Consider the following 25,490-nt stretch of genomic DNA (forward strand, 5'->3'; position numbering starts at 1 on the left):
TGTGATACCATTCTCGGCAAGGAAAGGACACTGTGGGAAAGGACACTTGTGTACAGTTCGGGACATTTAGTAAAGGAAAGTTTCGCCACGAGTGGCTTCATCAGTCCTAATAGAGAGATAACTAGAACAGATTAATATGTAGTAGGCAGTTTTCCTCACCACAACACACGAGGACTCTGTGCATCTTAAGAACATAAGAAAGAAGGAACACTGTATAGGCCTACTGGCCCATGCAAGGTAGGTCCAAGTCTCCGACCGGCTTAAACCAATGACCCAAAATAGTCAGGTCAGATCACATCCATTTAAGGAAGGAGACCGGCATCAGACCTATTAGCACAAGCTAGTCAGGTCAACTCACACCCACCCACACCCACTCATGTGTTTATCTAACCTATTTTTAAAATTACACAACGTCTTAGCTTCTATGACGGTACTCAGGAGTTTGTTTCACTCATCCACAACTCTATTACCAAACCAGTGCTTTCCTATATCCTTCCTGAATCTGAATTTTTCCACTTTAAAACCATTGCTGCGATATTTTTAACACGATATTTACATTCCATTTATTTATTTCAGAGCCTTCAGTCTGTCTTTATAGGGAAGATTTCTGATACACGGGATCAACTTTGTCATCCTCCTTTGCAGGTTCTCCAGTGCATTTATATCCATTCTGTAATACGGCGATCAAAGCTGTGCAGCATAATCTAAATGAGGCCTAACCAAAGATATATACAGATGAAGAACAACCTGAGGACTCCTATTATTTATGTTTCTTGATTTGAAGCCAAAGATTCTGTTCGCTTTATTGCGAACACTAATGCACTGTTGTCTTGGTTTTAGATTACTGCTAACCAGAACTCCCAAATCCTTTTCGCAGACATTAAAATTAGTTTATATGTGGCATTGTTATTTTCCTGTCCATTGTTTAGAACTTTGCATTTGTCTATATTAAATTGCATCTGCCACTTTTCCGACCACTGCATCAGTCTATTCAAATATCCCTGGAGTGCTATTAATGTCCTCATCAGAATGAATTCGACGGCCTGTTTTGGTGTCATCGGAAAACTTGCTTATGTCACTGTTTATTTCCTCATCTATGTCGTTTATGTAGATTGCGAACAACAAGGGATCCAACACTGACCCCTGTGGAACACCGATTGTGACGCTTCCCCATTCTCATTTCTCCCCATTTATGCAAACTCTCTGCTGCCTATTAGTCAACAATGCCTCTATCCAGGGAAAATTCCTCCTATTCCGTGTGCCTTAATTTTCCTCAATTGTCTCTGATGTAAGACTCCATCATAAGCCTTTCTGAAATTCATATACACAATATCATATTCATTACCATGATCTACCTCCTCAGACACCTTAGTTTAAACATTTTAGAAATTCGTAAGGCAGGAACACCCTTTTGAAACCCGTGCTGAGATTCATTAATCAATTTATGCCTTTCAAGATGGCTACGAATTGCCTCGGAAATTATTGGTGCCATCAATTTTCCTACTATTGAGGTTAGCCTTACTGGTCTAAAGTTCGAAGCTAAGGACCTGTCACCTGCCTTGAAAATAGGTATCACATTTGCCATGTTCCACTTATCTGGCACTATGCCAGTTTGTAGTGATATGTTGAAAAGATTAGCCAAAGGTTTGCTAAGCTCCTCTTTACATTCCTTCAGAACCTTTGCATGCAGTTCATCAGGGCTTGGAGATTTGTTAGGAATTAATTTATCTATTTGTCTAAGGACCATGTCACTTGTGGCCCTAATTGTGCATAGATTATTATCGTTCTGTTCTACATAATTTATTAATTCTGGAATATCGCTAGTATCTTCCTGTGTAAAAACTGAGAGAAAGTAAGTGTTAAGAATTCTACACATTTCCTTATCACTGTCGGTGAGCTGACCTGAGTAACTTTTGAGTGGGCCTATCTTGTCCCTAATCTTACTTCTGTATACCTGAAACAATTCTTTTGGGTTAGTCTTCGATTCCCTTGTGACTTTAACCTCATAATTTCTCTTTGCTTTTTTTTATTCCCTTTTTGGTGTGTTCTCAGTGCATGACATTCAAGGAGATCTGGGGTCTTCGTCTACATTAGTGTACGAAGAACGTGAGGTAGTAAAGACATGAGATCTGCAGAAAATAGGCGCATTCTTCCTGGAGGAAAGCAGGACTGGATATACGAGAAACTTCCAGAAAACCCAGTCCCTGTTTCCCTCCTGATGTGTGTCGCAGTGCGAGTACAAGTATATCAGACGGAAGTTGTTAGAGGGCTTTCCTGTGTAATCTAAAAGAGAGGGAGCCACTGGGAGTGATCGTGCATAGAGGGGCGTCCATGAACATAAGTCGATCATCTTCCTCCATCTCTAAAGTATAACTGATTGTAGGTTCAGTCGACTTAATTTATCTCAGGAGGTTTAGAATACTAAGGGTCATGGGTACAGCGCCAGGATATTATCGATGTACCTTAATCAAGTTTGAGAACTTGGGATTATGGTGTGGAACTTGTCTGTCTCAGGGTACTACGGTCCACATTATTATTATTATTATTATTATTATTATTATTATTATTATTATTATTATTATTATTATTATTATTATTACTATTATTATCATAGTTATTATTATTATTATTATTATTATTATTATTATTATTATTATTATTATTATTATTATTATTATTATTATTATTATTATTATTATTATAATTGTTGTTATTATCATTATTATTATTATTATTATTATTATTATTATTATTATTATTATTATTAATGTTGTTTTTGTAATTATTACTATTATTATTATTGTTGTAATTATTATCGTTATTATCATTATTGTTATTTTTATTTGTAGTAGTAGTAGTAGTAGTACTAGTAGTAGTAGCAATAGTGTATTTGTAGTAATAGTAGTAGTAGTACTTGTAGTAGTAGTAGTACTAGTAGTAGTAATAGTTGTTGTTGTTGTTGTTGTTGTAGTAGTTGTAGTAATAGTAGTATTGATAGTATAATTCCTCTGATAATTGATAATAATATCATTATTTCTATTGCCATTATTATTATTATTATTATTATTATTATTATTATTATTATTATTATTATTATTATTATTATTATTATTATTATTGTTGTTGTTGTTGTTGTTATTATAATTATTATTATTACTATGATTACTATTATTATCAATATTTTAATATTCTCTCCCATTTTCTTAAGATATTACTTGTGAGTGCAGATTTTTAACAAGCTCTCTTGCCCGCAGTGTACAACTTACAAGCTCTCTTGCCCACTGTAGACAACTAATGCCCTATCCTACCCACTGTACAGAACAAATGTGTCATCTCCTTCCCAGAATAGACAATTAATACCCTCTTTTGCTCACAGTGGACAACTAATGCCCTCTCCTGATCACAGTGCACAACTGATGCTCACATTACAAAACTAATACCCTCTCTTGTCCAAGGTGCACTACTAATACCCTCTCTTATCCAAGGTGCACTACTAATACCCTCTCTTGCCCACAGTGCACAACTAATACCCTCTCTTGCCCACAGTGCACAACTAATACCCTCTCTTGCCCACAGTGCACAACTAATACCCTCTCTTGCCCACAGTGCACAACTAATACCTTCTCTTGCCCACAGTGCACAACTAATACCTCTCTTTCCTGCTCACAGCAGCTCACAACTAATATTCTCTCGTGCCCACAGAGTGCATGTTGCGGGGTTGCAGTGAGTGTTCTACTCGCCACTACTGCTCTGTTTGCAAGACTGGGCTCCTGCGGCATGCGGGACGGTGCCGCAAGCGGTGTCCCCCAGGCACGAAACTCAGTGCCCGCTCCCCTGGTCTCTGTCTTTCCATACCCACCCCTGCCCCAGGTAAGCTCTCCTTCCTGGCTGCTGTTACAGCAATGTCAGCCGAGGTCACTGAACGATTTATCCATATTGTTGTTAATGAGGGTCCCCACCACAGTTCCAGAGGTGGTACCTCCATATATATATATATATATATATATATATATATATATATATATATATATATATATATATATATATATATATATATATATATATATATATATATATATATATATATGCAAAACAACCACTCTGAAAAAATAGAGAAATTCCAAGCGCTTTCGTGACTACTCACATTATCAAGGATTATGTGAGTAGTCACGAAAGCGCTTGGAATTTCTCTATTTTTTCAGAGTGGTTGTTTTGCATATTCCGAAATCACCTGTTTACTCTGATCTTATTGCATATATATATATATATATATATATATATATATATATATATATATATATATATATATATATATATATATATATATATATATATATACATATATATATATATATATATATATATATATATATATATATATATATATATATATATATATATATATATATAAACACGCCCTACTGAGGTAGTGTAACCAGACCAAGAGGAAAAGAGTTTCATCATCATTCATTCAATCTCTGTCTTGCCAAAAGCACTCTGATATCTCAGTACAGATAACCCTCCAATCGAAACATCCCCATCCCTTCTTTATAGTGCAAGCACTCTACTTCTCACCTCTAGGAATATAGTCCAGCTAACCGGTTTGTCGTGAAGCCTTTTAGAAATGATACCCTGGTCACACCCCAATAGCATGTCAAATCATACAAAATAATTGCCTCCACTCACTCCTACAGTTTCTAACACGCTTAACAAACCTGTTGAATGTCCAAACCTATAGCACTCAAAACTTCCTTTATCCTCTCGACCAAGAAATATGTTAAATAACTATCGTGACGCCTCACATCCCTGTCTAATGCATATTTTGACTGAAAAAATAATCTCCCTCTTTCTTACATACTCTAATCTGAGCCTTACTATCCACATAAAATCTCATAACTGTTTTAAGTAACTTCCTACCTACTCCATATATTTGTAGCATCTGCCACATTGCTCTCCCATCCGCCTTATCATATGTCTTTTCTAAATTCATAGATGCAGTGAAAAGTTCCATACCTTTATCTAAGTATTGTTCACTTATATGCTTTAATGTAAATACTTGGTCTACACATCCCTTACTCTTCCTAAGACCTTGTTCCTCTGTGATTCATCTTTCTCTGCTACCCATAATTTATCCAATAATTACTATACACTTTACCTGGTATACTCAACATGTTTATTTCCTTACAATTCTTACACTCTTCCATACACTGTTCCCTTATACAAATAAACTATTCATACTCGGTGAGTCCGTAGGTCCCATTCCTTCTTTCATGCACATATTGAACACAGGCATCAACCACTCCAAAACTGTATCCCCAACTGCTTCTAACATTGCTGTCTTAATCGCATTTACACCAGCTACTTTGCCCATTTCATTCTACCGCTGCCTCAGGCTCCTCCTCCGCACTCATTTCTAGCTTCTTCCTCATTCCTGAAAGATATTATACCTTCCTCAACACTACATTAAATCAATGCCTCCCTCTTTTCAACATCGAACAATTCTTCATAATATTCCCACCATCTTCCCAGTACTCGCACTTCCCCATCCAGTGACCCCCTCTCTTTTGTTTTTAATTGTTCTCCACTAATTGCTCTCACTGCAAAAACTTTTCTTATTCTCAGTAATTTTCTTTTTAATAATTCCTCACTGACTCTTTCTCATTAGTTCTCCTTTTGCACTCCCTCACAACTCTTTTAGCCTCTCTTTTACTCTCCATTTACTCCACCCTCCTTATATCACATCTGCACTAAAATCTCTCGCCAACTTTATCTCCCCATTCTAGCAATGGCCCTTCTTCCTTCCCGCACTCATTTTCAATACCCACAAACTGCTGCTGCACATTCCAACACTGAATTTTAAAATCAATCCCATACCTTTCCGACCTCCTCATTACCTTCACCCTCTCTGGTCTTTCCTTTTTTCCAAACGTTGCTATATCTTACCCTAAGAACCTCCTCCTTTAATTTCTTAATTTTTACTTTACTCTTACCCACCGAAGTCATTTTCCTTGCGCCCCCACCTGCCTCTTACTCTCATTGTAGCTACCACTTAATAATGATATGATATACTCCATCTGTCGCTCCTCTAATCCTGAAATCTACTCACTTCAACTTTTTATCTACAGATTCTTAGTCCAAAAAACTATCATTTTGTATCTTGTGTTCTTAATTATCCTCATTGTTTAGAAATGTGTATTACCTATATCCAAACCACTTTCTATACATAGTTCAATTAACCCTTGGTACCCCAACTCTTACTCATTACACGCTCTACAACAGTTTCTCTCAACTTAGCATTTAGATCCCACACACAATCATTTTCTACTTCAAAACTTCGTTTACACTCACTGAACATCTCTCCAAATTTCTCTCTTTCCTCTATACTCATTTATCACCCTGGTGTATAAACATCTACTCTTACCCACTTTTCACACAAGCCTATCTGATGTTATCCTGACGCCAAATGACTTCGAACAGGCGATAAATGACATGCCCATGCACTCTGCCCCAGGGCCAGACTCATGGAACTCCGTGTTCATCAAGAACTGCAAGAAGCCCCTATCACGAGCCTTTACCATCCTATGGAGAGGGAGCATGGACACGGGGGTTGTCCCACAGTTACTAAAAACAACAGACATAGCCCCACTCCACAAAGGGGGCAGTAAAGCAACAGCAAAGAACTACAGACCGATAGCACTAACATCCCATATCATAAAAATCTTTGAAAGAGTCCTAAGAAGCAAGATCACCACCCATCTAGAAACCCATCAGTTACACAACCCAGGGCAACATGGGTTTAGAACAGGTCGCTCCTGTCTGTCTCAACTATTGGATCACTACGACAAGGTCCTACATGCACTAGAAGACAAAAAGAATGCAGATGTAATATATACAGACTTTGCAAAAGCCTTCGACAAGTGTGACCATGGCGTAATAGCGCACAAAATGCGTGCTAAAGGAATAACAGGAAAAGTCGGTCGATGGATCTATAATTTCCTCACTAACAGAACACAGAGAGTAGTAGTCAACAGAGTAAAGTCCGAGGCAGGCACGGTGAAAAGCTCTGTTCCACAAGGCACAGTACTCGCTCCCATCTTGTTCCTCATCCTCATATCTGACATAGACAAGGATGTCAGCCACAGCACCGTGTCTTCCTTTGCAGATGACACCCGAATCTGCATGTCAGTGTCTTCCATTGCAGACACTGCAAGGCTCCAGGCGGACATCAACCAAATCTTTCAGTGGGCTGCAGAAAACAATATGAAGTTCAACGATGAGAAATTTCAATTACTCAGATACAGTAAACACGAGGAAATTAAATCTTCATCAGAGTACAAAACAAATTCTGGCCACAAAATTGAGCGAAACACCAACGTCAAGACCTGGGAGTGATCATGTCGGAGGATCTCACCTTCAAGGATCATAACATTGTATGGATGGCATCTGCTAGAAAAATGACAGGATGGATAATGAGAACCTTCAAAACGAGGGATGCCAAGCCCATGATGACACTCTTCAGGTCACTTGTTCTATCTAGGCTGGAATATTGCTGCACACTAACAGCACCTTTCAAGGCAGGTGAAATTGCTGACCTAGAAAATGTACAGAGAACCTTCACGGCGCGCATAACGGAGATAAAACACCTCAATTACTGGGAGCGCTTGAGGTTCCTGAACCTGTATTCCCTGGAACGCAGGCGGGAGAGGTACATGGTTATATACACCTGGAAAATCCTAGAGGGACTAGTACCGAACTTGCACACGAAAATCACTCACTACGAAAGCAAAAGACTTGGCAGACGATGCAACATCCCCCCAATGAAAAGCAGGGGTGTCACTAGCACGTTAAGAGACCATACAATAAGTGTCAGGGGCCCGAGACTGTTCAACTGCCTCCCAGCATACATAAGGGGGATTACCAACAGACCCCTGGCAGTCTTCAAGCTGGCACTGGACAAGCACCTAAAGTCGGTTCCTGATCAGCCGGGCTGTGGCTCGTACGTTGGTTTGCGTGCAGCCAGCAGTAACAGCCTGGTTGATCAGGCTCTGATCCACCAGGAGGCCTGGTCACAGACCGGGCCGCGGGGGCGTTGACCCCCGGAACTCTCTCCAGGTAAACTCCAGGTAAACACATTCCCGCTCTTCTTTCTAGAATTGATCATTTAATATTACCGATACTCCTTCCTCAGCCATTCCTTTTAGTTTTGTTTTGCTTACAGCCAGATCTTCCAGCTTCTTTTCATTCATAACATTCGAAATCAATTCTTTCTTCACATGCATGTGTGTGTGTGTGTGTACTCACCTAGTTGTACTCACCTAGTTGAGGTTGCGGGGGTCGAGTCCGAGCTCCTGGCCCAGCCTCTTCACTGATCGCTACTAGGTCACTCTCCCTGTGTGTGTGTGTGTGTGTGTGTGTGTGTGTGTGTGTGTGTGTGCTCATCTATATGTACTCACATATACGTGGTGGCTGGTGGTTTACTAACTCCTGGCCCCCACCTCGTCACTAGTCACTTCTAGGTGAACTCTCTCCCTGCTCTGCTCCAAGAGTTTCATCATACATCTTCTTAAAGCTTAAAGCTATATAATTACCTTAATAACTACATCAAGTATCTGTCCTTGACTTCTGCTTGGCCAATTTCATAGAATTGAGAAATTATTTCAGTGGGTTGAACTGGAATGACCTGCCTATAGGTCAGGTAAGTAGTGATGGCTACCGATATGGAATTTTTTAGAACATAGTTCTAGCTGCTCGGACTACTTATGTTCCAAATAGGGGAACTAGATAAAACAAAAATTATCCAAAATGGATAAACAATATATTAAAACATCTTACTGGTCAAAAAAAGGGCTTTTATAGGTGAATCAAAAGAGGGGATGGGCAGTTAAGAAATAAATATATTCGATTAAAGAGAAAAATAAAAAAAAGAAATAAGAAAAGCAAAAAGTGATTATGAGGATAAAGTCAAAAGGAATTCGAAGAGCAACTCAAAAGGGTTTTTTCAGGTATATAGAAGTAATATTAGGGACAATATACGTCCACTCAAATGTTACTCAGGTCAGCTTACCGACAGTGATAAGGAAATGTGTATAATGTTAAACACTCATTTCCTCCCAATTTTTACCCAGGAAGATACTAGTGAAATTCCAGAAATAATAAATAATGTAGGATAGAACTCAAATAAGTTATGGACGATCCAGATCACTAGTGACGTGGTTCTCAAACAAATAGATAAAGTAAAACCTAAGAGATCCCCCGGACCTGATGAACTGCTCACAAGAGTTCTAAAGGAATGTAAGGAGGAACTTAGTGAATCCTCGGCTAGTCTTTTCAACATATCTCTAAAAATCGGGAATAGTAACAGGTAAGTGGAAAATGGCAAATGTGATACCTATCTACGAAGGAGGAGACAAGTCCTTAGCTTCGAACTACAGATCAATAAGTCTAATCTCCTTAGTGGGAAAATTGATGGAACTATAATTGCCCTGGCTATTTGTAGCCACATTGAAAGACAAAAATTGATTAATGAATCTCAGCAAGGTTTTACAAAGAAACGTTCCTGCCTTACGAATTTACTAACTTTTCTCACAAAAGTATTTGAGAATGTAGATAATGGTAATGATCAAAGGCTATTCAGAAAAGTTGGGACACACGGAAAAGGATAATTTTTTTCCTGGATTAAGGTGTGGCTGACAGATAGGCAACATAGAGTTTTCATATAAGGGGAGAAATTAGAGTGGGGAAGTGTCACAAGCAGTGTTCCACAGGGGTCAATGTTGGGCCCTTTGTTGTTCACAGTTTACATAAACGACATAGATGAGGGTATAAACAGCGACATAAACAAGTTTGCCGATGACACCAAAATATGCTATCGAATTTATTCTGACGAGGACACGAGAGTGCTCTAGGAAGATCTCAAGTGACTGGTGCAGTGGTACATGCAGTTTACCATAGACAAATACAAAGTTCTAAGCTTTGGAAAGGAAAATAACCATAACACACATAAAATAAATAATGTACATCTTAATTCAAGTGATTTCAAAAAAATATTTGGGAGTTCTAGTTAGCAGTATTCTAAAAACCAAGAGAGCAGTGTGTAAGTATTTGCAATAAAGAGAATAGAATTCTTGGCTTCATATAAAGAAGTATAAGTAATAGAAGTCCTCAGGTTGTTCTTCAACTCTATATATCGATGGTTAGGCCTTATTTAGATTATGCTGCATAGCTGTGGTCTCCATATTACAGAATAGATATGACTGCGCTGAAAAACGTACAAACAAGGATGACAAAGCTCATCCCATGTATCAGAAATCTTTCCTATAAGGATAGACTGAGGGCCCTAAATCTGTACCTTCTAGAAAGGTGTAGAATTAGGGAGGATATGATTGAGGTGCATAAATGGAAAACAGGAATAAATAAAGGGAAAGTAAATAACATTCCAAAAATATTTAACCAAGACAGGACTCGTAGCAATGGTTTCAAGTTGGAAAAATTTATATTCAGGAAGGATATAGGAAAGCACTGGTTTCGTAATAGAGTTGTGGATGAGTGGAACAAACTCTCGAGTAGCATCACTGAAGTTAAAAGTTGTGTAGTTTTAAGAATAGGTTAGACACGTACATGGGTGGGTGTGAGTTGGACCTGACTAGCTTGTGCTAATAGGTCTGATGCATTGGCTTAAGCCGGTAGGAGACTTGGACCTGCCTCGCATGAGCCAATAGGTCTGCTGCAGTGTTCCTTCTTTCTTATGTTCTTAAGTGGATGTGACTTGGACCTGATTAGCCTAGGCCAATAGCTTAAGCCTAGTACGGGTCAGTAAGCTTGCTGCAGTACTCTTTTTTTTTCTTTCTGTGTGTGTGTGTGTGTGTGTGTGTGTGTGTGTGTGTGTGTGTGTGTGTGTGTGTGTGTGTGTGTGTGTGTGTGTGTGTGTGTATGTGTGTGTGTGTGTGTGTACTCACCTAATTGTACTCACCTAATTTTGGTACAGGGGTCGAGACTCAGCTCCTGGCCCCGCCTCTTCACTGAGTGCTACTAGGTCCTCTCTATCCCTGCTCCATGAGCTTTATCATACCTCATCTTAAAGCTATGTATGGTTCCTGCCTCCACTACCTCATTTGCTAGGCTATTTCACTTCCTGACTACTCTATGACTGAAGAAATACTTCCTAACATCCCTTTGACTCATCTGGGTCTTCAACTTCCAATTGTGACACCATGTTTCTATGTCCCCTCTCTGGAACATCCTGTCTCTGTCCACCTTGTCTATTCCACGCAGTATTTTGTATGTTGTTATCATGTCTCCCCTGACCCTTCTGTCCTCTAGTGTCGTCAGGCCGATTTCCCTTAACCTTTCTTCGTAGGACATTCCCCTTAGCCCTGGAACTAACCTTGTGTGTGTGTGTGTGTGTGTGTGTGTGTGTGTGTGTGTGTGTGTGTGTGTGTGTGTGTGTGTGTGTGTATGTGTGTGTGTGTGTGTGTGTGTGTGTGTGTGTGTGTATGTGTGTGTGTACTCACCTAATTGTAGTTGCACGGGTCGAGACACAGCTCCTGGCCCCGCCTCTTCACTGATCGCTACTAGGTCCTCTTTCTCTGCTTCCAGAGCTTTGTCATACCTCGTCTTAAAGCTATGTATGGTTCCTGCCTCCACTACATCACTTGTTAGGCTATTCCACTTCCTGACGACTCTGTTGCTGAAGAAATACTTCCTAACATCCCTATGACTCATCTGAGTCTTCAGCTTCCAATTTTGACCCCTTGTTTCTGTGTCCCCTCTCTGGAACAACCTGTCTCTGTCTACCTTATCTATTCCACGCAGTATTTTGTATGTCGTTATCATGTCTCCCCTAACCCGCCTGTCCTCCAATGTCGTCAGTCCGATTTACCTTAACCTTTCTTCATAGGACATTCCCCTTAGTTCTGGAACTTGCCTTGTTGCAAACCTTTGCACTTTTTCTAATTTCCTGACGTGTTTGACTAGGTGTGGGTTCCAAACTGGAGCTGCATACTCCAGTATGGGCCTGATGTACACAGTGTACAGTGTCTTGAACGATTCCTTACTAAGGTGATGGTAAGGTGACACTTTTCAAATAGCTAGTGCTCCCTCACTTAGAATATTGCTCAGTGCTGACGGCCCCGTTCAGGGCAGGAGAAATATCGGAGCTGGAACAAATACAGAGATCGTTTACGGCTCACATTGAGCCAGTAAAGCACCTGAACTACTGGGAACGCCTGCAAGTCTTGAACATGTAGTCATTGGAGCGGAGGAGAGAGAGGTACATGATAATATTTACCTGGAAGGTACTCGAGGGCCTGGTCCCAAATCTGCGCACTGCCTTAACAACATACTGGAGTGAGAGATATGGGAGGAAGTGTAAAATAAACCCAGTGAGGAGCAGGGGTGCGGTGGGGACAATAAGGGAACACTGTATCAACATCCGGGGTCCCAGACTTTTCAACATCTTGCCAGAAGATATCAGAAACACTGCTGGAACAAGTGTTGAAGCCTTCAAGAGGAAACTAGAAAAGTACCTTCACCAGGTGCCAGATCAACCAGGCTGTGATGAATATGTGGGGCAGCGGGCCTCCAGCAGCAACAGCCTGGTTGACCAGGCGAGCGCTAGACGAGCCTGACCCATGGCCGGGCTCAGAGAGTAGATATACTCTCGAAATTCTTCAAAGGTAAAGGCATATCACAGGTAAGGTATCGGAACGCTATTCTCAGGTTTACCAGGCGCCCGTATGCTGCAGCAGTTATCTGGTTGGTGTGTGCCTCCGGAGACATGCTTGGTGTTATGGTCACCCCAAGATCTTTCTCCTTGAGCGAGGTTTGCAGTCTTTGGCCACCTAGTCTATACTCTGCGGTCTTCTTTGCCCTTCTCCGATCTTCATGACTTCGCATTTGGCAAGGTTGAATTCAAGAAGCCAGTTGCTGGACCAGGTGTCCAGCCTGTCCAGGTCTCTTTAAAGTCCTGCCCGGTCCTCATCTGATTTAATTCTCCTCATTAACTTCACATCATCTGCGAACAGGGACACTTCTGAGTCTATCCCTTCCATCATGTCGTGTGAGTGTGTGTGTGTGTGTGTGTGTGTGTGTGTGTGTGTGTGTGTGTGTGTGTGTGTGTGTGTGTACTCACCTAATTGTACTCACCTAATTGTGGTTGCAGGGGTCGAGACTCAGCTCCTGGCCCCGCCTCTTCACTGATCGCTACTGGATCCTCTCTCTCTCTGCTTCCTGAGCTTTGTCATACCTCTTCTTAAAACTATGTATGGTTCCTGCCTCCACTACTTCACTTGCTAGGCTATTCCACTTGCTGACAACTCTATGACTGAAGAAATACTTCCTAACGTCCCTGTGACTCGTCTGAGTCTTCAGCTTCCAGTTGTGACCCCTTGTCCCTGTGTCCCCTCTCTGGAACATCCTATCTCTGTCCACCTTGTCTATTCCCCGCAGTATCTTGTATGTCGTTATCATGTCTCCCCTGACCCTTCTGTCCTCCAGTGTCGTCAGTCCGATTTCCCTTAACCTTTCCTCGTACGACATTCCCTTGAGCTCTGGGACTAGCCTTGTTGCAAACCTTTGTACTTTCTCTAACTTCTTGACTTGCTTGACCAGGTGTGGGTTCCAGACTGGTGCTGCATACTCCAGTATGGGCCTAACATACACAGTGTACAGTGTCTTGAACGATTCCTTATTAAGGTATCGGAACGCTATTCTCAGGTTTGCCAGGCGCCCGTATGCTGCAGCGGTTATTTGGTTGATGTGTGCCTCCGGTGATGTGCTCGGTGTTATGGTCACCCCAAGGTCTTTCTCCCTGAGTGAGGTCTGTAGTCTTTGTCCACCTAGCCTATACTCTGTCTGCGGTCTTCTTTGCCCCTCCCCAATCTTCATGACTTTGCATTTGGCTGGATTGAATTCGAGAAGCCAGTTACTGGACCACATGTCCAGCCTCTCCAGGTCTCTTTGCAGTCCTGCCTCATCCTCGTCCGATTTAATTCTTCTCATCAACTTCACGTCATCTGCGAACAGGGACACTTCAGAGTCTATTCCTTCCATCATGTCGTTCACATATATCAAAAATAGCACTGGTCCTAGAACTGACCCCTGTGGGACCCCGCTCGTAACAGGCGCCCACTGTGATACCTCTTCACGTACCATGACTCGTTGCTGCCTCCCTGTCAGGTATTCCCTTATCCATTGCAGTGCCCTTCCTTTTACGTGTGCCTGATCCTCCAGCTTCTGCACTAATCTCTTGTGGGGAACTGTGTCAAAGGCCTTCCTGCAGTCTAGGAAAACGCAATCTACCCAACCCTCTCTCTCATGTCTTACTTCTGTTACCTTGTCATAAAACTCCAGGAGGTTTGTGATACAAGATTTGCCTTCCATGAACCCATGCTGGTTTTCATTTATAATCTTGTTCCTTTCCAGGTGTTCGACCACTCTCCTCCTGATAATCTTCTCCATGACTTTGCACACAATACATGTCAGAGACACAGGTCTGTAGTTTAGTGCCTCGTTTCTGTTTCCTTTCTTAAATATGGGGACTACATTAGCTGTCTTCCATTTCTCAGGTAGTTGCCCAGTTTCAAGGGATGTGTTGAAGATTGTGGTTAGAGGCACACACAGCATCTCTGCTCCTTCTCTAAGGACCCATGGGGAGATGTTGTCCGGTCCCATCGCCTTTGAGGTGTCAAGGTCACTTAAGAGCTTCTTCACCTCCTCCTCAGTTGTTCGTATGTCATCCAACACTTGTTGGTATATTCCCTCTTGATGTTCCCTTCTGTTCTGTCTTCCCACAGCCCTTCCTGTCTCTACTGTAAAAACTTCCTTAAATCTCCTGTTCAGCTCCTCACATACCTCCTGATCATTTCTTGTGAGTTCTCCACCTTCTGTCCTTAATCTGATCACCTGGTCTTTGACTGTTGTCTTCCTCCTGATGTGGCTATATAACAGTTTCGGGTCTGTCTTGATTCTCGATGTGTGTGTGTGTGTGTGTGTGTGTGTGTGTGTGTGTGTGTATGTGTGTGTGTGTGTGTGTGTGTGTGTGTGTGTGTGTGTGTGTGTGTGTGTGTGTGTGTGTGTGTGTGTGTACTCACCTAATTATACTCACCTAATTGTGGCTGCAAGGGACGAGACTCAGCTCCTGGCCCCTCCTCTTCACCGACCGCTACTAGGTCCTCTCTCCCCCTGCTCCGTGAGCTTAATCATACCTCGTCTTAAAACTATGTATAGTTCCTGCCTCCACTACATCGCTTGCCAGACTATTCCACTTCCTAACTACTCTATGACTGAAGAAATACTTCCTAACATCCCTTTGACTCATCTGAGTCTTCAGCTTCCAATTGTGACCCCTTGTTTCTGTGTCCCATCTCTGGAACATCCTGTCTCTGTCCATCTTGTCTATTCCACGCAGTATTTTGTATGTCGTTATCATGTTTCCCCTGACCCTCCTGTCCTCCAGTGTTGTCAGACCGATTTCCCTTAACCTTTCTTCATAGGACATTCCCCTTAGTTCTGGAACTAGCCTTGTTGCAAACCTTTGCATTTTCTCTAATTTCTTGACGTGTTTGACCAGGTGTGGGTTCCAAACTGGCGCTGCGTACTCCAGTATGGGCCTGACGTACACAGTGTATAAAGTCTTGAACGATTCCTTACTGAGGTACCGGAACGCTGTTCTCAGGTTTGCCAAGCGCCATATGCCGCAACAGTTATCTGGTTAATGTGTGCTTCTGGCGATGTACTCGGTATTATACTCACTCTTAGGTCTTTCTCTTTGAGTGAGGTTTGCAGCCTTTGGCCACCTAGCCTATACTCTGTCTGCAGTCTTCTTTGCCCTCCTCCGATCTTCATGACTTTGCATTTGGCGGGGTTAAATTCTAGGAGCCAGTTTCTGGACCACACATCCAGCCTGTCCAGGTCTCTTTGTAGACCTGTCTGGTCGTGTGTGTGTGTGTGTGTGTGTGTGTGTGTGTGTGTGTGTGTGTGTGTGTGTGTGTGTGTGTGTGTGTGTGTGTGTGTGTAAAATCCCCTCTGAAAAAAAAAGTATGAGGCCCCAGAAAGTGTTAACCATTTCTCCCCAATTATCAGGAGACAGGGATCTTTAAGGAAAGCATCGCGCCTCAGGCTGAGGTCAAGACATTCCCGCGTGTACCTGACCCAGCACAGAACCAAGATGAAGAGGGAGAAGCAACACAAAATGAAAGAAAAACAAGATGGAGAGGGAGGAGGAAACAAATAAAACATAGGAAACAAGATGAAGAGTGTGAGGGGAACATATTTAATGAAGGAAAACACTGGACTGGGAAGGTAAAGGAACACACGAATCGAAGGAAAATACTAGATGGAGAGGGTGAAGGAACGCAGACAACAAAGGAAATAACGAGATGAAGAAAGTGAATGGCCACATGAAACGAAGGGAAACAAAAGATGGAGCATCAACAGAAGGGAAGGTAGAATGAGTGAGACTCAAGCTGTGAACAACCTGTCCAACTCTCCCCTTCCCCACCCACGCCTTAGCAAGCATAATAACCCTCAATAACCATACCTCCAGCCCCCCTCCACCCACCCTACACACAACTCCTCTTCCACGACCCCCCTTCCACGACACACCCACTCCCCAACCTAACCCATCTCCATCCAAACCCTAACCACAATCTCTCCATTATCCCCCCCCATCCCAAGTCCCTCTCCCAACCCACCCATCACCACCCTGCAGTGCGAGATCCACCCACTATAACCGCACCCACCCAGACACACCCACAGCTGCACGTTTCACACGTCTTGTCAGACCTAGGTGTTATACATTGATTATAGATTCCTAGGTATTATTAACAGATTATAAATGTCTATGTACTACAAAGTTATTAATGCCATTATGTTACCTAGAGATTACCGATATCTGTTACACAAGGATAGATATCAATAAGTTTTAGAAAAGTTGTAGAAGTTTAATTAAGAGTTGTATGGATATTATAAATGTATAACTATTATAAATTATAGTTGTCAGTAGGTATTACCGGAGACAATTGTCAGGTTATGCAGAGAAAACAGAAGACAGCTGTTATTGAGGAAAATGTTGGCAACGGCAGACATTACAGATGAAGCATCGGGGGCAGAATCTTATACTCGCTAATTAATGTGAAAACATTCTGTGGGGTGACTAACAGGTAAGATATATGGACCATACTTTCTGTAATAGAGACAGAAAGTTGAGACAGAGGGTGTATTTCCCTGGAGCTGGTGTTAATGACAAAGTCAACAGGTTGGGTACTATGTCAGGTAATGGGAACAGGCCCATCTGTCTCAGTGTTGGTGGAAATGATATCAGGAAGCATACGAGAGAGGAGCTGCTAGATAAGTACAGGTCAGCTATAGATTTAATTAGGTCTAAAGGAGAGGTCCCTATCATATGTAACTTCTTGCCTAGAAGGGGAGTGGGCAATAAATGGATGTGTAGGGCAATAGGTGTAAATTGCTGGTTAGACGGGTACTGCAAGGAACTTGCAATCCCATTCATTGATAACTGGGAAAATTTCAATGGCAAACATGATATGTATGCAAGGGATGGGGTACATCTCTCTGGTGTAGGGGGTAGTAGCATTAGCTAACTCGATCTAGGGGGCCATTGCTGACTTGTCCAGGACTTTAAACTGATAGAATATAGAGGTATGAGTGTATGTGGGAAACAGTCAGGTTGCAGCACTAGGGCTGAAAACAGCAGCTATTACTAGGATATCTCAGGGATATGTCTAAAAGACATTATTCATAATAAAGATGCTAGTAAAGTCAAATCAACTGGTCACCAAACAAAGGTTTACTATACTAATAGTAGGAGTGTAAGAAATAAGATAAATGATCCAAGATTAATCTCACATTCAGGTTGCATAGATATTATTGCTATAACGGGGACCTGGATCAACCTGAAAATTAGAAAAATGCCTTCTGAATGCCACATACAAGGATATAAAGTATTCCACATTGATAGGGTCAATAGGAAGGGTGATGGAGTGGCAATATAAGTCAGATATAATTTGAATTGTTGCTTTAGGCAATATATAAAATCAGAAGTTTCAGACACAGAATCAATTTAGCTTCAGTTCCTTAAGGGTCGTGAAAAATTAATTTTGGATGTGATTTATAGGCCCCCAAACCTTGATAGGAAGAGCAGTAGGCCTCTATGGGACGAAATTTATAAGGCATCTAGATATGAAAATGTTGCATTAATGGGAGATTTAACTTGAGACAAAATGATTGGTACAATGTGATAGGAAATCTGAAGTCTAGCCATTTTCTTGATACGATTCAGGATTGTTATTTAAAACAATTTGTGACAGAACTAACTAGAGGAAATAACCTACTTGACTTGGTTCTTACCAACAAGGAATCACTAATTAATAATATTGAAGTTAATGATTAGCTTTAGGAAAGCAATCACAAATCACTCAGTTTCAATATATCATGGTATTACCCTAATAACTACAATCAAGTCTCTGTCCCTGACTTCTGCTTGGTCTGGTAGATTGTGATGGATGCCAATATGACGATTTTTCAGAGCATAATTCTAGCTGCACAAACAACTTATGTTCCAAATAGAGGAATTAGATCAAGCAAAAATGATCCAAAATGAATAAACAATAGATTAAAACACCTCATTGGTCAAAAAGAAGGCATATATAGGCGAATCAAAAGAGGAGAGGGGCACTTAAGAAATCAATATATTCAAATAAAGAGTGAAATAAAAAAAGAGAATAAGAAAAGCAAAAAGAGATTATGAGGTTAAAATTGCAAGGGATTTGAAGAGTAATCCAAAGTGTTTCTTTCAGGTATAGAGAAGTAAGACTAGTGAAAATAATAGCCGATTCAAAAGTAACTCGGGTCAGCTCACAGACAGTGATAAGGAAATAAGTAGAATTATTAACATTTATTTCCTCTCACTTTTGACGCAAGAAGATACTAGTGAAATTCCAGAAACAATAAACTATGTTAAACTGAACGATGATAAGTTATGCACGATCCAAGTCACTAGTGACATGGTTCTCAGACTAATAGATAAATTAAAACCTAACAGATCCCCAGGGTCTGATGAACTGTTTGCAAGGGTTTTAAAGGAATGTAAGGCAGAACGTAGTAAACCTTTGGCTAGTCTTTGCAACTTATCTCTACGAAGTGGCATAGTACCAGATAAGTGGAAAATTGCAGATGTGATACCTATCTGCAAAGCAGATGAAACGTCCTTAGCTTCGAACTACACACCAAAAAGCCTAACCTCCATAGAGGGAAAATTGATAGAATCTATAATTACCGAGGCTATTTGTAACCATCTTGAATGACATAAATTGATTAATGAATCTCAGCATGATTTTACAAAAGGGCCTTCCTTCCTTGCGAACTTACTAACTTACTAAGGTATTTGGGGAGGTAGATCATGATAATGAATATGATATTGTGTATATGGACTTCAGTAAGGCTTTTGACAGAGTCCCACGGAATAGGAGGAGATATTTTTTTCCTGGATAGAAGCGTGACTGATAGATAAGCAACAAAGAGTTTGCATAAAGTGGGAGAAATAAGAGTGGGGAAGCGTCACAAGCGGTGTTCCTCAGGGGTCATTGTTGGGACCCTTGTTGTTCACAGTTTACATAAACGATATAAATGAGGGTATAAATAGCGACATAAGCAAGTTTGCCGATTACACCAAAATAGGCCGTCGAATTCATTCTGACGAGGTCGCTAGAGTGCTCCAGGAAGATCGGAATAGACTATTGCAGTAGTCGGTGAAGTGGCAGATGCAGTTTAATGTAGACATATGCAAAGTTCTATGCGTTGGAAAGGTAAATAACCATGATACTTATAAACTAAATAATGTAGACCTTAATATCTCTGACTGCGGACAAGATTTGGAAGTACTGGTTAGCAGTAATCTAAAGCCCAGACAACCGAGCATAAGTATTCTAAATAAAGCGTATAGAATTCTTGGCTTCATATCAAGAAGTATAACTAACAGGAGTCGCTGGTTAGGGCTCAATTAGAATATGTTGCACAGTTCTGGTCGCCGTATTACAAAACGGATATAAATGCGCTTGAAAACGTGCAAAGGAGGATGACACATGATCTCATGTATTAGAAATCTTCCCTATGAAGAGACTGTGGACCCTGAATCTGCACTCTCTAGAAAGGTGTAAAATTAGGGAGGATATGATTAAGATGTATAAATGGATAACGGAAATAAATAAAGGGTAGCGTAATTAAAGCTAAAACATCGTGTAGTTTTAAAAATTGGTTAGATAAATACCTGAGTGGGTGTGGGTGGGTGTGAGATGAACTTGACTCGCATGGGCCAGGAGGCCTTCTGCAGTGCTCCTTTTTTGTTATAAGTGTCAGTATGTCTTATAGAAAGATGATAGGAGAACGTACCTCCTACCGAGGGATTATATATCAGAGTCCAGCTGCAGACATTATAGAGGGACGGTGATTGTATTATAGAGCAGCGGTGCCCCTGTGGTCATCATAGGTAGGGGTTGTATTATGGAGCAGCGGTGCCCCTGTGGTCATCATAGGTAGGGGTTGTATTATGGAGCAGCGGTGCCCCTGTGGTCATCATAGGTAGGGGTTGTATTATAGAGCAGCGGTGCCCCTGTGGTCATCATAGGTAGGGGTTGTATTATGGAGCAGCGGTGCCCCTGTGGTCATCATAGGTAGGGGTTGTATTATGGAGCAGCGGTGCCCCTGTGGTCATCATAGGTAGGGGTTGTATTATAGAGCAGCGGTGCCCCTGTGGTCATCATAGGTAGGGGTTGTATTATGGAGCAGCGGTGCCCCTGTGGTCATCATAGGTAGGGGTTGTATTATGGAGCAGCGGTGCTCCTGTGGTCATCATAGGTAGGGGTTGTATTATGGAGCAGTGGTGCCCCTGTGGTTATCATGGATAGGGGTTGTATTATAGAGCAGCGGTGCTCCTGTGGTCATCATAGGTAGGGGTTGTATTATGGAGCAGCGGTGCCCCTGTGGTCATCATAGGTAGGGGTTGTATTATAGAGCAGCGGTGCCCCTGTGGTCATCATAGGTAGGGGTTGTATTATGGAGCAGCGGTGCCCCTGTGGTCATCATAGGTAGGGGTTGTATTATGGAGCAGCGGTGCTCCTGTGGTCATCATAGGTAAGGGTTGTATTATGGAACAGTGGTGCCCCTGTGGTTATCATGGATAGGGGTTGTATTATAGAGCAGCGGTGCTCCTGTGGTCATCATAGGTAGGGGTTGTATTATGGAGCAGCTGTGCCCCTGTGGTCATCATAGGTAGGGATTGTATTATAGAGCAGCGGTGCCCCTGTGGTTATCATGGATAGGAGTTGTATTACAGAGCAGCGGTGCTCCTGTGGTCATCATAGGTAGGGGTTGTATTATAGAGCAGCGGTGCCACTGTGGTCATCATAGGTAGGGGTTGTATTGTAGAGCAGCGGTGCCCCTGTGGTCATCATAGGTAGGGGTTGTATTATAGAGCAGCGGTGCCCCTGTGGTCTTCATAGGTAGTAAGATTTAAACTCATCAGATGACACAGCATCCGCGGTGTAAATTATACACCAGGTTGATACCTGCCTTACTGATGGGTGCCTTTCCTGCCGCTGCACCTGTATGGGTGATGCACCTGTGTGGCCACTGCACCCGTGTGGTTGCTGCACCTGTGTGGCCGCTGCACCTGTGTAGTTGCTGCACCTGTGTGGTTGCTCCATCTGTTTGATTGCTGCACCTATGTGGTTGCGGCACCTATGTGGCTCATGCACCTTTGTGGCCACGGCACCTGTGTAGTTGCTGCACCTGTGTGGTTGCTGCAAATGTCTGATTGCTGCATCTATACGGTTGCTGCACCTGTGTGATTGCTGCACTTGTGTGGTTGCTGCATTGTGTGGATGCTGCACCTGTGTGGCTGCTGCATTTGTCTACTGCACTTGCGTGGGTTGCTGCATTGTGTGGGTTGCTGCACCTGTGTGGCTGCTGCACCTGTGTGACTACATTTCCTGTGTGGTCACTGCACCTGGGCGGGTTACTGCACTCGTGTAGTTGCTGCACCTATGTGGCCGCTACGCTTGTGTGGCTGCTGCACCTGTGTGAGTTTCTGCACCTGTGTGGTTGATGCTCCTGTGGGGTTGCTGCACCTGTGTGGTCACTGTACCTGTGTGGTGCACCTACGTGGCCGCTACACCTGTGTGGCTGCTGCACCTGTGTGAGTTTCTGCACCTGTGTTGATGCTCCTGTGTGGTTGCTGCGCTTGTGTGGTCACTGTACCTGTGTGATCACTGTACCTGTGCGGCCACTGTATCTTTCTGTCCGCTGCATCTGTGTATAAGCTACACTTGTGTCCACTGTACCTGTCTGTCCTTTGCACCTGTGTTCACTGCACCTGTGTGTCCGCTGCACCTGTGTTCACTGCACCTGTGCGTTCACTGCACCTGTGTGTCCACTGCACCTGTGTTCACTGCACCTGTGTGTCCGCTGCACCTGTGCGTCCACCGCACTTGTGTGTTAACTGCACCTGTGTGTCCGCGGCAACTGTGTGTCCACTGCACCTGTGTGTTCACTGCATCTGTGTGTCCACTGCTATTGTGTGTTCACTGCACCTGAGTGTCCTCTGCACCTGTGTGTCCACTACACCTGTATGTCCGATGCACCTGTGTATCCACTGCACCTGTGCTCACTGCACCTGTGCTCACTGCACCTGTGTGCCCACTGCACCTGTGTGTCCACTGCATCTGTGTGTCTATTGTACCTGTGTTCTCTGCATCCTGTGAGTCCACTGAAATTGTGTGTTCACTGCACCTGTGTGTCTGCTGCACCTGTGTGTTCACTGCACCTGTGTGTACACTGCACCTGTGTGCCCACTGCATCTGTGTGTTCACTGCACTTGTGTGTTCACTGCACCTGTGTGTCCACTGCATCTGTGTGTTAATTGCACCAGTGTGTCCGCTGCACCTGTGTGTTCACTGCACCTGTGTGTCCGCTGCACCTGTGTGTCCGCTGCTCTTGTGTCCATTGCACCTGTGTGTTCACTGCACCTGTGTTCACTGCACCTGTGTGTCCGCTGCACTTGTGCCCACTGCACCTGTGTGTTCGCTGCACTTGTGTTCACTGCACCTGTGTGTCCGCTGCACCTGTGCTCACTGTACCTGTGTGTCCGCTGCACTTGTGTCCATTGCACCTGTGTGTTCACTGCACCTGTGTGTCCGTTCTACTTGTGTCCACTGCACCTGTGTGTTCACTGCACCTGTGTGTCCACTGCACCTGTGTGTCCGCTGCACCTGTGTTCACTGCACCTGTGTGTCCGCTGGACTTGTGTCCACTGCACCTGTGTGTTCACTGCACCTGTGTGTCCGCTGCACCTGTGTGTCCGCGGCAACTGTGTGTCCTCTGCACCTGTGTGTCCACTACACCTGTATGTCCGATGCACCTGTGTATCCACTGCACCTGTGCTCACTGCACCTGTGCTCACTGCACCTGTGTGCCACTGCACCTGTGTGTCCACTGCATCTGTGTGTCTATTGTACCTGTGTTCTCTGCATCCTGTGTCCACTGTACCTGTGTGTCCACTGCACCTGAGTGTTCACTGCACCTGAGTGTTCACTGCACCTTAGTGTTCACCGCACCTGAGTGTCCACTGCACCTGAGTGTTCACTGCACCTGAGTGTTCACTGCACCTGTGTGTCCACTGCACCTGAGTGTTCACTGCACCTCGGTGTTCACTGCACTTGAGTGTTCACTGCACCTGAGTGTCCACTGCACCTGTGTGACCACTACACCTGTGTGTCCACTGCACCTGTGTGTCCGCTGCACTTGTGTCCACTGCACCTGTGTGTTCACTGCACCTGAGTGTCCACTGCACCTGAGTGTCCACTGCACCTGAGTGTTCACTGCACCTGTGTGTCCGTTCTACTTGTGTCCACTGCACCTGTGTGTTCATTGCACCTGTGTGTCCACTGCACCTGTGTATCCGCTGCACCTGTGTTCACTGCACCTGTGTGTCCGCTGGACTTGTGTCCACTGCACCTGTGTGTTCACTGCACCTGTGTGTCCACTGCACCTGTGTGTCCGCTGCACCTGTGTTCACTGCACCTGTGTGTCCGCTGGACTTGTGTCCACTGCACCTGTGTGTCCACTACACCTGTGTGTCCACTGCACCAGTGTGTCCGCTGCACTTGTGTCCACTGCACCTGTGTGTTCACTGCACCTGAGTGTCCACTGCACCTGTGTGTCCGCTGCACTTGTGTCCACTGTACCTGTGTGTCCACTGCACCTGAGTGTTCACTGCACCTGAGTGTTCACTGCACCTTAGTGTTCACCGCACCTGAGTGTTCACCGCACCTGAGTGTCCACTGCACCTGAGTGTTCACTGCACCTGAGTGTTCACTGCACCTGTGTGTCCACTGCACCTGAGTGTTCACTGCACCTCGGTGTTCACTGCACTTGAGTGTTCACTGCACCTGAGTGTTCACTGCACCTGAGTGTCCACTGCACCTGTGTGTCCACTACACCTGTGTGTCCACTGCACCTGTGTCTCCGCTGCACTTGTGTCCACTGCACCTGCGTGTTCACTGCACCTGAGTGTCCACTGCACCTGTGTGTCCGCTGCACTTGTGTCCACTGCACCTGAGTGTTCACTGTACCTGAGTGTCCACTGCACCTGAGTGTCCACTGCACCTGAGTGTTCACTGCACCTGAGTGTTCACTGCACCTGAGTGTCCACTGCACCTGAGTGTTCACTGCACCTGAGTGTTCACTGCACCTGATTGTCCACTGCACCTGAGTGTCCACTTCACCTGAGTGTTCACTGCACCTGAGTGCTCACTGCACCTGAGTGTCCACTGCACCTAAGTGTCCACTGCACCTGAGTGTCCACTGCACCTGAGTGTTCACTGCACCTGAGTGTCCACTGCACCTGAGTGTCCACTGCACCTGAGTGTCCACTGCACCTGAGTGTTCACTGCACCTGAGTGTCCACTGCATCTAAGTGTCCACTGCAACTGAGTGTCCACTGCACCTGAGTGTTCACTGCACCTGAGTGTCCACTGCACCTGAGTGTCCACTGCACCTGAGTGTCCTCTGCACCTGAGTGTTCACTGCACCTGAGTGTTCACTGCACCTGAGTGTCCACTGCACCTGAGTGTCCACTGCACCTGAGTGTTCACTGCACCTGAGTGTTCACTGCACCTGAGTGTCCACTGCACCTGAGTGTCCACTGCACCTGAGTGTTCACTGCACCTGAGTGTCCACTGCACCTGAGTGTTCACTGCACCTGAGTGTTCACTGCACCTGAGTGTTCACTGCACCTGAGTGTCCACTGCACCTGAGTGTCCACTGCACCTGAGTGTTCACTGCACCTGAGTGTCCACTGCACCTGAGTGTCCACTGCACCTGAGTGTTCACTGCACCTGAGTGTTCACTGCACCTGAGTGTCCACTGCACCTGAGTGTCCAGTGCACCTGAGTGTCCACTGCACCTGAGTGTTCACT

The 25,490-nt window shown here is 43.8% G+C and overlaps 1 protein-coding gene across 1 annotated transcript in view; it reads left to right on the plus strand.

Annotated features, from left to right (window-relative positions):
* The window catches only part of LOC128690780 (R-spondin-1), a 110,138-nt gene that overhangs the window by 58,826 nt on the left and 25,822 nt on the right, over window positions 1-25,490 (plus strand). The window contains exon 2 of the mRNA XM_070087718.1: window positions 3,703-3,870. Coding sequence (XP_069943819.1) covers window positions 3,703-3,870 — 168 coding nt within the window. The remainder of the gene's footprint in view (window positions 1-3,702; window positions 3,871-25,490) is intronic.

This window comes from Cherax quadricarinatus, chromosome 2, assembly GCF_038502225.1.
Source record: "Cherax quadricarinatus isolate ZL_2023a chromosome 2, ASM3850222v1, whole genome shotgun sequence".
Taxonomy (NCBI): Eukaryota; Metazoa; Arthropoda; class Malacostraca; order Decapoda; family Parastacidae; genus Cherax; species Cherax quadricarinatus.